The sequence below is a fragment of the Tiliqua scincoides genome, chromosome 5, assembly GCF_035046505.1.
Source record: "Tiliqua scincoides isolate rTilSci1 chromosome 5, rTilSci1.hap2, whole genome shotgun sequence".
Taxonomy (NCBI): domain Eukaryota; kingdom Metazoa; phylum Chordata; class Lepidosauria; order Squamata; family Scincidae; genus Tiliqua; species Tiliqua scincoides.
This window is the reverse complement of record NC_089825.1, coordinates 39,760,496-39,774,542: the sequence shown is the minus strand read 5'-3', so window position 1 is coordinate 39,774,542 and position 14,047 is coordinate 39,760,496. Positions and strand designations below refer to the sequence as shown.

Below are 14,047 nucleotides of genomic sequence, written 5' to 3'. Positions count from 1 at the left end.
TCTTGGCTAAAAGCGAAATCAAAGCAATCTTTTGGTTTTAGAACACCAAGATTGTAACGAAATGAGTCCAGATCTATTTTTCCCAAGGGACCCTGGAAAAGAATATTTTATCTTGCCTAGTAAGTCATTAGACTCTAATGATTAGAATGATTTTTTTAAAGTTGTTTTTTTTTAATCCTGGTGCTTCCTTAATAATCACATTTCCTGAACAAAGCCTTTCTTGCTCGCTTCAGGGTTCCTCCAGTTTCCCTTTTGCCAAATGCCCACTACGAGAAGGTTATGTCTTCCTTTGGTGGGAAAGGGTACTTTGTACAAACTCCAGAAGAGCTTCAAGCTGCCTTGAGAGCAAGCCTGGAAGAAAAGCATGTGCCTTCCCTCATTAATGTCATGATTGATCCACAGTCTGACAGAAAAAAACAGGTAAGTGCGTCCATTTTATTCTTCCAACATGAACTGTGACTGTAGAGCCATGTCCTGTGCTAAATATCACAATTTCTATCACGGTGATATGTTTTCATAGCTGTATCAGTATTGGGTTGCAATATTTAAAGAATTTCAATTAAGTTCAGGTTTCAAAGTGGAATAACTGCCATGCAAGGAAGTTAACTGAATGTTTACTCTCCACTATGTTCATTAGTAAAGGAACCATTGATACTATGGGAGACCCTATATATGATGATAAATTGGTCACTCAAACTTTTATAATGGGCAAAAAAAATCCATCGTTTCTGCTCCAATCCTGGTGTAAACATGCCCAGAGGTTTTCCATCTAGGCCCTGACCCTACAGTGACCTGCTTATATTCAACAACGTTACCACAGTATGTGCCACTGGACTACACTCTGGAACCATGAAGCCACTCTTGGAGGTCTTTTATAACACCCAGTAATACAAACAGATGTATCTGTTCCCTAACCTATTCATGGCCCAAGCATTGGGGGGGGGATTCATTTTATTATAGATCCACAGGGGCCAGACCCAGGCTGCACCCCATTTATCAAATGGGGGAGGGAAACCCAAAGGCTCAGTTGTAGCTCATGCATGAGGATAGTTATAGAAACCTATTTCCCTGTACCTGCAGTTCCATTGTCCAGATCTTCTCCGATCTAATAGAGCAAATCAGAAGCCATGTTAAAGCAGAAAGTTACATTCTGATTAGTGAGTTGCTTGCCCAGGCACTTCTCTAGAAATGCATGTGCACACTGGAGCAGCACTTAAACTAGGGCTTGCCATTTGAGAGGCAGAAAGAGATTAGTGCTTTGCTATGTGACACGCTCTCCCAGGAACCACTAGTCCCAGAGTTTCTTGTGCTGGGCACAAGGACAGCTGGTGGGAAGAAGCAAAGCACCATTAGGAGTAGGGAAATTTTTTTTTTCCCCAGGGACAGTGAGAGTGAATGCTGCTTGTTGGATTTACAAACCCCAGATATGTGTGAGCAAATGTCTTAATTCTCATGCACAATATCAGACTTGGCGGTGTCTATAAATACAAACCAGTCACCCAGAAAAGCAAGGTGGTTAAACAAAAGTATGCTGAAGGGGACAAACACAGGTGCTAGGGCCCTTCCTCCCAATTGATGATGGGTCCTGCACCTGTTTTCCTAAGGCATCATCAGTTCTGGCCACTATTCTGCAACAGTGTAAAGAACTATAACTTTTTAGGCCACGTGTTGGCAGTCACAAACAGCAGCAAAGAAATGCACAACAGGGTGGAGAGGGAAGGCTTTTCAGGAGAGGCTGTGGAACTTCCATCGCTGCCTGTTAAGGACAAGATTACCTGGCACTGGCCATTAAAGTTCCTAATTCTTTTACAGTTTGCATCTTTTCTAAAGGCTTCCTTCCTTTTCTTTACCCAGCAAAACTATGGCTGCTCCTCTCAAGTCAGTCCACAGTCCCTTGGGATTCTGTGTAGATGTTGCTGCTGCCATTTCCTTCACTCTGAACTTGCCAACATATTCCCATCCTAGCCACATGCAGAGGCTGGCAAATCGATCTCACAGGGTTCTTGTGAGGGTAGTAGGGGGGAGAAGCCATATACCTTCCCCTGAGCTCTGTAGAGGAAAAGTAGTATCAAACTGAGCAAAATAAATAAGTCACTGTTGCCCCCTCACGTAGGTTCACTGCATCCTTTTGGTTCTGTTCCTCAATACTTCTCATGTCATAGTGTTTTGTACGTTAATACTCTCAAACCTCACTAAGAGCCCAATCCTGTGTTTGGCGGCAAGGCTCCATGCCGCCAAGCACTGTTGCAAACATGCCGTAAGATACGTTTGCAAGCATCACTGCCGGGCTCCTGCCCGTGCTAGCCCAGTGCAGGCCAGTGCTGCCGAGCCATGGCACGGTAGGCGGGGGCAGGGAGGAGGCGTTCTGGGGAGGGGGGAGGGGGCGGGCTGGAGGCGTGCCGGGGGGAGGGAGGGAGGCGGGTCTGTGGAGCTCCACAGGATCCAAAGCACTCATGCAGGGCTCCGCACCCTACACAAGTGCCTTTACCTTAAGGTCGGCGGTAAACTGAGTAGCCCTATTGCGGGGCTGCTTACATTACTCGGAGGAAGGGGACAAATGTCCCCTTCTCCCAAGCTGCCTCCCGTGATAGCTTGGGAGGCGCTGGATCCGGCGGCAGCCCTTCTTGGTGCCGCCGAGCCTGGGCACCCTGGGCAACTCAGGATTGGGCTGTCCATCTTCTTATTTCTTTTTCTACGTGCTAAGGAGGGGTGCCTTGATAAACCGTGGCTTCTCTGTTTGATTACAGAAATCTAATGTTTTCATTTTTTAATGAGAAATGAAAACTGTATTACATCTCTGTAATCAAATAGAGAAGAATCTTGCATCTCTGTGCACGCACAGTCTCCTGTTCCAAGGTGTTCATTATTGCTGGTTCTTTTTGTATTTTCAGGATTTTCATTGGCTGACACGCTCAAACTTGTAGCAGAAGGTGCAAGTTGGACTGGAGTTCCCAGGATCTCCTGGGATTGGAGATTTTCTGTGAACTAGACTAAGTGGATTTTCTGGGTTCCAAACACTATAACTGTGGTCTACAACTGTTCATATAAACTGGCAAATCTTTCTTTCATAGTTGCATATGAAAAAGTATTGGTGATGTAATCTTGCACTTTGCAAGTTTCGTATCTCAGCAGTCAAATGGGTAAACTACACTGCGACCTGTATCATACACTTTTAAAGAATCTTTGTGTAGTGCTGCCATACTATCACCAGAGGGCACCCTTTGTTCTCTTTTTTTAAAACCTGTAATGGAGGATTTGGGAATTATTTTTAATACAAATACTCATTGATAGATTTTGAGTGGGAGGCAATGGATTAGGATTGTGCCAATTGATCATGAAACTGCAATTTTGTAAGGTGATGTTTTAAAAATATACCGGTAGGATGTTTGAAACAATAAAGCAAAAGAGTATTGGCATGCCAAATAAATATTTTGAAATCTGTCAGGTTACTCCTTTATACTCATGAAAACAAGCAAAACAAAAACCAAATATTTGCTTCAGGGAGGAAGAGATGATAGAAATGAAGCACTATTAAACATTTGCACATCTGAGACATGCTAAACAAATATTTCAGTGGGGCTTATTACAGAAGAGGAACCCTCCAGGATCAGACCAAATGTCTGGTTTTCAGCAGTGCCTAACCAGATGCTTCTGGGAAGTGCAGCCTCAAAGTATGAAGACAACAGCCCTCCCCTGCTGTTTGCCTCTTAGCAGCTGGAATTCAGAGTCTGTAGCTCAGTGGCAGAGCACATGCTTTTCATGCAGAAGTTCCCAGTCACAACCCCTGGGCATATATATTTTTCTGATTAAGACAAATAGCTGATTGCCAGGGTGGGGGGATTTGGAGCTCTGAATAATTTAGCCTCATCAGCAAATTTGGCAATTAGACTCCTCAACCCAAGCTCCAGTTCACTTATGAATGTTAAATATCACCATAACAGAATATCTCACTGCTTTTCCCCCCTCCATTATAAAGACTGCCCATTTATTCTTTCATTCTGCTTTCTCATAACCAATCCATTTTGTTTGTTCTCTTCTGCTCTTTTTCCAGTTCCATTATATCCTTTTTTGAAAAGCGGCAACCAAAACTGTATACAATAAAAAGCGCAGACTGTACACAGTCAAAAACTTCTTTTAACTCCAAGTATAAATTATCTGTTGATATGCTTAAAGTATTGTACAGGGTTGGTGACGCAGAACTTTCTTTCCAAGACGTAACTAGTTCTTCATTAAGAAAATTTGTTTTTCTAATAATTCTAACTTTATGTTTTCCATCCATTTATGTGGGACTGAAGTTAGGCTAATAAGCCTGTAATTTCCTGGTTTTTCCACCACGCCAGATCCATTTTAAAAAATGGATGCTACAGTTGCTACCCCCCGGTGCTCTGACAGGGTCAATTTTAGTGACAAATTGCATGCATGTAGATAGTTATGGAAGGTGATCAATTTCACATTTGAGTTCCTCCAGGATTTTGGGTGGATGCCTTCTAAACTGACACCTTTAAACTTCATCTCTTGTCATTTCTCTTTGCTACATCCTTCAGCATTCTTCAACTGTTGTCTCTGAATAAAAGTGGTTTAGGTTTTGGTATCTATTCGACATTTCCCACAGTAAAGAACTGTACAAATAAATCATTTAGTTTCTTCAGGCACCTTTTTGCATCATTGTCATCTGCCTACCTGACTATGTCCCTGGATGGTTTCCAGCTTCTAATGTATTTAAATAATTGAGCTCTGGGGTAGAGTTAACAAGGTCTTCAAATTCTTTTGTCTGGACCACCGAGCAATGGAGAGGTAGGTGAAGGCCTAGTGGGAGGTGGGTAGGAGGCATTCCCAGGCAGGGAAGGAAGAGGGAGGGCGGGGAGAGGGCATTTCGGGGGAGGGAGCAGGGCAGGGCAGACGTGGGACCAGTGGAGCTTTGCTCCACCGGGTCTAGAGCCTTTGTGTTGGGCTGGCCACCCGACACGGAGGCTCTGAATTCTGTGCCAACCTTTGGGTCAACATAAAATTGAGTAGCCCCATTGCAGGGCTACTCTGTTTACCCGGGGACGAAAGTCCCCTTCTGAGGAGGAGGCGGCAGCTGTCTAGAGTGTGCTGGATGGGCGGCAGCCATTTTTGGTGCTGCTACAGCCCGACACTCTGGACAACTCAGGGCTGGTTTGCCCAATCTCTGCTATGGTGGCTAAATAGACTTTTGTAAGAGATCCATGTCCCACTGGAATAGAATATATGCAGTTCTCAATTACTATTAATTACATTCTTACACAATTCTGCACAATAGAATTTGGAGGTGATATGCCTGCCCAATTGCTTTTAATTTCATTGTAATTTCCTACCACTGTTTATCAGAACTTTTCCATTACAGTATTAAGAAATAGCTATTCTGTAATAGATCTCAACATTATTCTTCTGATGACACAGTTAAGGCCCAAAGGTACAAGTGTGAAAGGTCTTATGAGTCAGCCATAACAGTGGTTGACAATATAAACCCATGCCAATAAAAATGCTTTCAGAATCTGTTTTTTCCAGAAATCTGGTTGGCTGCCTGATAATATTGCAAAAATAGGCAGAGGATGAAGCTATATGGATCTATGCATGCAATTAAAAAAATAAGCCTGCCAACTACTTTCCCTAAGAAGACACAGCTCTGGGAGGAGTTTTGGAAGTGGAGGGGTGGTGGGCAAAAGGTTTAAGTGGTGCTTCCCCCCCACCACTTCACTTGAGGAAGGGACTATTCAGTGACAGAACATCTACGTATGCCAACTTCAATCTCTGGTATTTCTAGGGCTGGAAAAGACCTGCCTGAAGCCTTAGAGAGATACTCCCAGTGGGAGTAGAAAGTTTTGAGTGAGATGGGCCAATAGTATGATTAAGCATAAGAAAGTTTCCTGTGTAATCCATTCCAAATCTTTCTATTTGTACTGAAGAAAAACAGCTGTTGGGGTTTTGTCTGTTGGATTTATGTGAAGTTGGGCCCTGATTTAGAAGACCATTTGTTTGCCTTGACCATAATATGGAGGATATTCCCAACTATTAAATCTTCATAAGGAGAAAAATTGATGGTCTGATTAAATAAACCTGCCTTACTCCCAACCCACAACTCCCTCCTTAATTTGATATTATGGTATCTTTTAAATGTAATAACGTTATGGTAAAGCAGACATTAAGCTCTTCCCCTGTTGAAAGGGCAAGGCCATGTGAAGAGAAGAGTGCCTGTGGAGTGTAGCATGAGGTTTCCTTCCAGCAAAGAAAGGATTCTTTGGCAGGAAGGCAACTATAGGATACAACCCTATGTCTGCAGTACCAAGTCTGTATCCGAAAGGGTGGATGGAGGCTTGAAGGTGCACTGAGCAAGAATCACAGCAGCTGTGAAATATTCTTCTTTTGTTCCGAATTCTTCTCCTCCTTATGGGAGGTGGAAAAGACCTCTCATGAGAGGTCCCCTACAATATCCACTTATTCCATATTCCCCTTGCAACAGTCTTTGAAGGTGGGGTGAGTGGAGGTGAAATTCTAATTCAAAAAACAGGGCCTGCAAACCATTTCAGGCCAAGTAGCATAATGAATGCATTCTCAGTAGGGATGGTCAAGTCAGGTGCGACTTGGGTCGAGTCACAAGTCTCCCCCCCCATGACTCGACTGAAAAAAGTCATAACTTGGGTGTTTTCTGAGACTGAGTTGCCTTTTTGCGATTCAAAAAGACTTGAGTCAAGAGTCGCCCCCTTTAAAAAACCCACCGTGGAAAAAAACGGGACGTCTGCCATGGTGTGTGTGGGAGTGGGAATTCTATTTAAACACTCCCCTGCTGTTCTCGCCCATCTGTACACATGGCGGGAGGGGGTGGGGCAGACAGCGTGGGAGCAGGGACAGAAGTGGCAAGCAGGAGGAGGGTCACACAGCAGCTACGAGGCTTACCAGGATTACCCAATCCTTTGCAGCTCTACTCAGGAGTAGTCCCATTTGCATCAGTTATTCAACTAGGCTCCCTCTTCCCAAGTAGCAACTGAGCCATGAGGAGGAAAGCATGATCATTATGAACCGCCTCCCATCCCCTCTCTGAACTTCTCCAGCCAGAGCCCCCTTTGTTACCAAAAAGGCTGTTTTGTTTAGGGGAATTAGTTATATTAGCCTTCTGGAAACTTTTGGGACCATAGGCTGGATACAAGACAGCGTAGAGCAAAGAAATCTCTTGTTTAGCTTAATGAGACTGGGAGAAAGGTAACTTTCAATCAAAGGATTATATTTTTATTGCAAAAATACACAAAGGTAAAACATAATACACATAGAGAATCGATAAGTATAGATTTCTAGTACTGGTCTGGTGTACCTAACTAGTGGTGGATGCGTGTGCTATGTATTTTGGGGTGCATCCGAAAAAGAATCAGAAATGGACAGAAAGTAGGGAGGTATTATAGGGGTTCCTTAATCTGCTAAACCCAATTGCTGACTAAAGATGGGGGAGCAGGGAGGAATAGGTAGGGAAGAAGGGGGGGAAGTTTAGACGCAATGATATATTTACCTGTCCGGGGGGGGGGGGAGAGTTGGAGGAAGAGTCTGGCCACTCCGGCCGGTGGGCAGTCAGAGAGAGAGCATGTGCTCTGAGTTCTCTCTTATAAGTTGTCTTTTGCCCTGGAAGTTGATCTAAACTGACCGGAAGTATCCCAGAGCTGTGGGCATGCTCAGTAACACACAATGGTACACGTGGAGTATGTAAAGAAAAGGTGGAAGGGTCCAGAACTCAGTTATCAGCAAAAGCTTGGCTCTGGGGGAGGGAGGCAATTTGCATAAGGTGCTTAAGAGTGTTAAAGCTACAACAAAAGAACAATAGACTTCCTCCTCCATAGGTGCATGCTTGTTTTGCATAATCAGGAGACACAGTGATTAGGTTATACATTGACCTGCAAGGAATTGGGAGTTTGTGTAATTCATGTGTTTGTAGCTTGGCCATGGCCCCTTAGAAACATGTGCTGGGGGAGGAGTGGCCTGCTTGCTTGGTCTGTATAGTCCAAAATACATAACTAGATATAAAAACACAACTTGTAAGGGAAAAAGGGGATTTTCACGTAACAGGATTCCCCGCCTTGGGGCCGAGATCACGTGAGTGGTCTCATGGCCCCACACCAAATCAAACTAAGTAAAACACATTGAGACAAGATTATTGCAAAAAAAACACAACATCAATAATAAAAATATCTTGTGAACATAATAAAATCTCTTGTACTTGAGAAATCATGTATGCCTACAAACACAGCTCATTAGTATGGTGCCTTGTGTATGGGGCGGTACAGAGCAGCTTGTCACCAGCATCAGGGTGGCGAAGTTGTGGTCTTCCTCGAAGGGGTGTCGTCTGGCACAGCTGAAACTCAAGAAGGTTGTGGATCCCGTTGCATACCTTGGACCTATTCATCTGGAGCGATCGCCATGGCGTGCAGTCACCTTGTTGCCTTGCTGTCTCGCTGAGAGAGAGTCCACAGGCTGAGTGAAAAGTCAGATTGTTCTGACAGCCATGCTGCTTCCAAGAGAGGTACAGTCCAACAGAGCACGGGTCCAGCTTGTCTTGCAGTCCACGCCAGAGTTTCCAGGGATGCTAGGTTGCTCAACTTGTGTCCACAGATGGATGCTTGAGGTGTCTTTTTCTTTCCCCGCCTAGCTAATAAGACATCAAGTACACCAGATAATGCTGAGCATTCATGATTTCTGAGGGTACCAAGAGTTAAACACATTAAAAAAAAAACAACTTTAAGAAAAACCATAACTCTGTCTTGCTTGGAGATCTGTTGGTTTTAGCTATAGAGTTCATAGAGAAATGTTTCTTGATGCAAAAACTTCTTCTTCTGCTCACTGCATCTCAGGTTGCCTTGCTTGGAACAGAATACATGAGGTAGACTTGTTGGGATTACATTTACATGAATACAGGTTACATGCATAAAGTGTATAGAGATTGTGAAGAGAGAGAGAGAGAGAGAAGAGAAAAAAACTGATTTTGAAATTTATTATCACCCAATTTGTGCTGCGAACCAGATTAGCATTGGATAGCCAATTTCTCTATAAACTGGACTTGACTGAGAATCAGAAGGGCTGATAAACATTCTGAGGCTCGCACTGTCCATCAGTTAAAGTCTGTTGTGGGTGACATACAACAGGCAAAGTGAGGTATTATTTGTAAATAAACGACATAAATTGTCCTGAGAATACTTGTACTATAAAAGGAAATCACTTCATATAGGCTCATTGCTCAGCTCCTGTGAAGGAATTTGAGATTCAAGTAAATTTTTGTTCTTTGGAGGACATTTGTCCTTTGGAGGACATGTCCTCGTTCCTTTTCCTTTGTCCTTACTTGCTGTTGAAGCAAAAAAAAGGGTTAAAACTAAAAGATAGCCTTTGCTAAATTAGGCAGTAGAGGTTCTGCTTTGTTTGCTTCTTGCATTAAGTTGCTGGAACAAAAAAAAACAATTAAAACAAAAAGATTGCTACTAGTTTGAACTCTGTGCATGCCCTGAGGCACCAAGATTAGGAGGGTTCCTCCTGCTTTTCTTTTGATTAGGACCAATGCATTGGCTTCTTGCATTGCTTACATAAGATCTAGAAAGTTTCAAGGAAACATAAAGTTATTAGTAAAACTTTTGTTGCTAGCATAGTGGCAGGGAGTTCCAACGGCCACTATAATCTAAACTTTTAGCATCAAAGAAGAAAAAATGTTAATAGGTTTTAAAATGCATTTTACACACACATGGTTCAGTCTTTTCTCCAACGATAATGTCTTCGTGGGGGTGCTGCAAGAAATCTCCCACTTCCTATGGTTCCTTTTTCCCTAATTCTAGGTTTGAAAGTTATTTCTTCTTGGCTGATGGAAGAGATAACTGAAGAGTACTCTCTTCCTGCTTTAGCAGCCATGTGTCCATATGGATTTCTGCCTACTGGAGCTTTCCTATTATACTTCTGCCTGTTCAAAACATCAGAAAAATTTTGTCCTAAAAGAAATGATGTAGGTGTGTCTGAATGTACAGCCACAACACGTGTACCTTTCCATCCTTTAAATTCTAAATGCACCTTTGCTTTAGGTACAAAAATCTCTGGACTTTCATAAGGCTTTACCTTATATGTTTCTCCAGGTAAAATCTGACATTCTTTCACTAAGTTTCTATGAATTGAGGTCAGTCTGGCTCCAGAATCTATGTGTCCCCGTATCTTTTTCCCATTAATAGTCAAAAAAACTTGATTTTTGCTAGGAGGGGGCTTGGAAGTGCAAGCACTGAAGAACATCATGGGGAAAACTGGTTCTGAGGCAGATGGCTCTACCTGTTGGACAGCTGCCACAGGCTCAGGAGCTCTGGGACTGTATTTTGTGGCTAAATCCCTTAACTCTCCCAGAGTAGCTCTGTCCCATAACTCTTTTGGAACTTTCCTCTCTGCCAGGTCTTTCCTGAGGTAAGCTTTAAGCTCTTCTCGTTCTTTGTTCCTTTCGGGGGAGTTATTTCTTTCTCTGCTCTGATTCTGACTGTAAAATGGATTGAAATCCTGGTTCCCATTGCTCTCCCAATTTTGATTATCATTTTCATATGGAGAGTGAGAGCCATAATTAGAGTAAGTTACTGCCTGGATTGGTTCTTCTTGGATAAAGGGATCTTCATTCCCATAGACTGAGGCTATTGCAGCTTTGTGTGAGTTTAGAGCCTCTTTTAATTGCTGTATTTCCTTCTGGCAACTCACGTGGCTTACAGACTGTTTGTTTTGTTGGGCCTGGGTCATGAGTTTTAACACTAAATTTCTGGTTTGTTCTAGATCCTCCTTTAGTTTTTTGTTTTCTTGTTCATATTTTTCTATTGACTTTTTCCTTTCTATGGTATAAATGGCAAGTTTGTTTGTGTAATGTTGTAACTGCCTGTTCAGATCAGTTATCCTAGCCTCTTTCTCTGCTATCTTCTCTAACTGAATCTCTTGATCTCTTTTAAACTCTGCTATCTGGGCATCTTTTATTTCTATGCTTTTCTGGAAGGTCAAAATACCATTCCACAAAGCATGAGCAAAAACTGCATCCTTCTTAGCCCCTCTTGGTCTGTATTTCTTTTTGAATTCTTCACAAAGATCAACTATTTTTCCACAAATATCATTGCTTTCAAAGCAGCCCAATTTCCATGGATTCTGTCCTTTTTTTCCTAACCATTTCTCTATACAATTAACTCCTGAACTTGTGTACAAGTTCTGGGTTCCTTTAGATTCTGCTTCATTCATTTTCATGGTTTTGTTTTTCCTCTCATATATTGTGCTTGCTAATTGCTTCAGTTAAAAGCACACTGGGAAGGAATTTTTATTGAGGCTTGCTTACTCATAAGGAGCAAACAGCTGACTCCTTTTAGCAGGATCAAGAGCAAAAAGTGAGTACTGGAGGGTCTGCTTCTTGCAGACTGTAACCAGAGCCATGGGTGTAAAATTTTCCTGGTCTGCATTCAGGTAGTCCACCCAACTCCAAAAATCACAAATCTGTGAGTCTAGCGTTTCTCAAGTCTATGTTCCTACTCCCTATGCTTTTTCCTTTAACATTCAGCAAGGTTTTTCCTAGCATCTCCAAAAGGATCTTTGCAGAACTACTGTCTGATCCTGTGTTAGCTCTGTCACACTGGCATCACCAACACATGCCTGCCCAGCTTTCTCCACCAATAATAATGTTACCAAAAAGGCTGTTTTGTTTAGGGGAATTAGTTATATTAGCCTTCTGGAAACTTTTGGGACCATAGGCTGGATACAAGACAGCGTAGAGCAAAGAAATCTCTTGTTTAGCTTAATGAGACTGGGAGAAAGGTAACTTTCAATCAAAGGATTATATTTTTATTGCAAAAATACACAAAGGTAAAACATAATACACATAGAGAATCGATAAGTATAGATTTCTAGTACTGGTCTGGTGTACCTAACTAGTGGTGGATGCGTGTGCTATGTATTTTGGGGTGCATCCGAAAAAGAATCAGAAATGGACAGAAAGTAGGGAGGTATTATAGGGGTTCCTTAATCTGCTAAACCCAATTGCTGACTAAAGATGGGGGAGCAGGGAGGAATAGGTAGGGAAGAAGGGGGGGAAGTTTAGACGCAATGATATATTTACCTGTCCGGGGGGGGGGGGGGAGAGTTGGAGGAAGAGTCTGGCCACTCCGGCCGGTGGGCAGTCAGAGAGAGAGCATGTGCTCTGAGTTCTCTCTTATAAGTTGTCTTTTGCCCTGGAAGTTGATCTAAACTGACCGGAAGTATCCCAGAGCTGTGGGCATGCTCAGTAACACACAATGGTACACGTGGAGTATGTAAAGAAAAGGTGGAAGGGTCCAGAACTCAGTTATCAGCAAAAGCTTGGCTCTGGGGGAGGGAGGCAATTTGCATAAGGTGCTTAAGAGTGTTAAAGCTACAACAAAAGAACAATAGACTTCCTCCTCCATAGGTGCATGCTTGTTTTGCATAATCAGGAGACACAGTGATTAGGTTATACATTGACCTGCAAGGAATTGGGAGTTTGTGTAATTCATGTGTTTGTAGCTTGGCCATGGCCCCTTAGAAACATGTGCTGGGGGAGGAGTGGCCTGCTTGCTTGGTCTGTATAGTCCAAAATACATAACTAGATATAAAAACACAACTTGTAAGGGAAAAAGGGGATTTTCACGTAACACCTTGGGCTCCTCCTCCTGCCCTACCTCAGCCAAAGAAAATATCAGAGCTCCCATCCTTCATCCAATGATCATTGGTTCTTTCAGTGATGGGCAAGAGAGCCTCTCCCATCTCCTATTCGTTGCAAAAGCAAAACATTAACCCTTCTCTACCTCCTGGCTGGAACTTCCCTGTTGTTCACCCCATCTGAATGATGGCCCCCACAAGGACTTTCATGCCACAAAAAAGTAAGCAAGCACACCCAGACACAGATAGACTTGAGTTTGTGTGAATGGGGACACGTGCCGAGTCAAGGGGCCCTTGATTCAATTGTTTTACAGAGTCTTCCACGCAGGTGACTCGAGTGTACATAAGTCAGCAAAAACACACATTTTTGTGACTCAGACTCAAGTCACCTGACTCAAGTTCCCATCCCTGACATTGCTCAGGCTCCTTAATGCAGTATTAAAATTCTTATGGAAAACTAAATGTACATCAAAAACTCGGGGGTTATCTGGAGCCTGATGTAGTTTATGCAATTCAAAATCTATACTATATCGTAATCTATAATAGTAATCTACTGCTATATAGTAATCTATACTAGTATACATTACCCTTACATCAGTGCTGGAAAGTTGGTTAGGATTGCGCCCTTAGTCATTTTGTTAAATAGCTCACTTATATCCATTGGTTGCCTACTCCTGGATTAGATAGTGCTTGGTGCTGTGTCACTAATCAATACCACTAAATATCAGTGGGCAGATCCAGTTTATACAGGGAAAGAAACAGAATAGAAAAATTTTACCTGACTCCATTTGGCCACTCCTTCAGGGGCCCAGATCACAACTCTCATCTCATGCTGTTGATTTTTTCCTCCCAGCTCAATTTTAAATGAAATGAAGTTTTTCCCTATAGCAGTATTCTAAGGACGCTATTCCAAGAATCTACTCTTACTGATTATTAGAGGTAATGGGATCAGCACATTGAGCTAGTGATTTAAGTACTGTTGGCATTGGCGATGTTAATTCCCCTAAAGCTGTTACTGAGATTTTAGGAAGATCTTTTATAAAGAAGATGCTTCATGCTAGCCTTGTTCTCACCTCTGGATCTGCCAATGTGAGAGAACAGTTTGCAGTTGTAATGTAACTGTACACTTGATTGGTCAGAAAGGTCTGAGTCTGGGGCCATCTGCATCCTATTTTGGTCTGTAGTGATTTGGGTTCATCAAGAAAGTTGATGATGGTAGAAGCCTGGTGAGTTCTTGTTATATTTTGGCAGCTTTTTGACTTGTTACATATCAGGCCAGGTCTATCTAGTCTATGCCATTAAAAATGGGCAATCGCATTTAGCTCTCATAGCCTTTGCTCATTCCTAGTGCTATAATGTTCTAAGACCTAAGTATTGTTTGTTTGTATAG

General features: G+C 42.6%; 1 protein-coding gene across 2 annotated transcripts in view; it reads left to right on the top strand.

Annotated features, from left to right (window-relative positions):
• HACL1 (2-hydroxyacyl-CoA lyase 1) overlaps positions 1-4,642 on the top strand; it is a 34,940-nt gene extending 30,298 nt beyond the window's left edge. For both annotated transcript variants that reach the window (XM_066628102.1, XM_066628101.1), the window contains exons 16-17: positions 234-420; positions 2,892-4,642. In XM_066628102.1, coding sequence (XP_066484199.1) covers positions 234-420; positions 2,892-2,924 — 220 coding nt within the window. In that variant the 3' untranslated portion in view covers positions 2,925-4,642. The remainder of the gene's footprint in view (positions 1-233; positions 421-2,891) is intronic.
• The last annotated feature ends 9,405 nt before the right edge of the window (positions 4,643-14,047 follow it).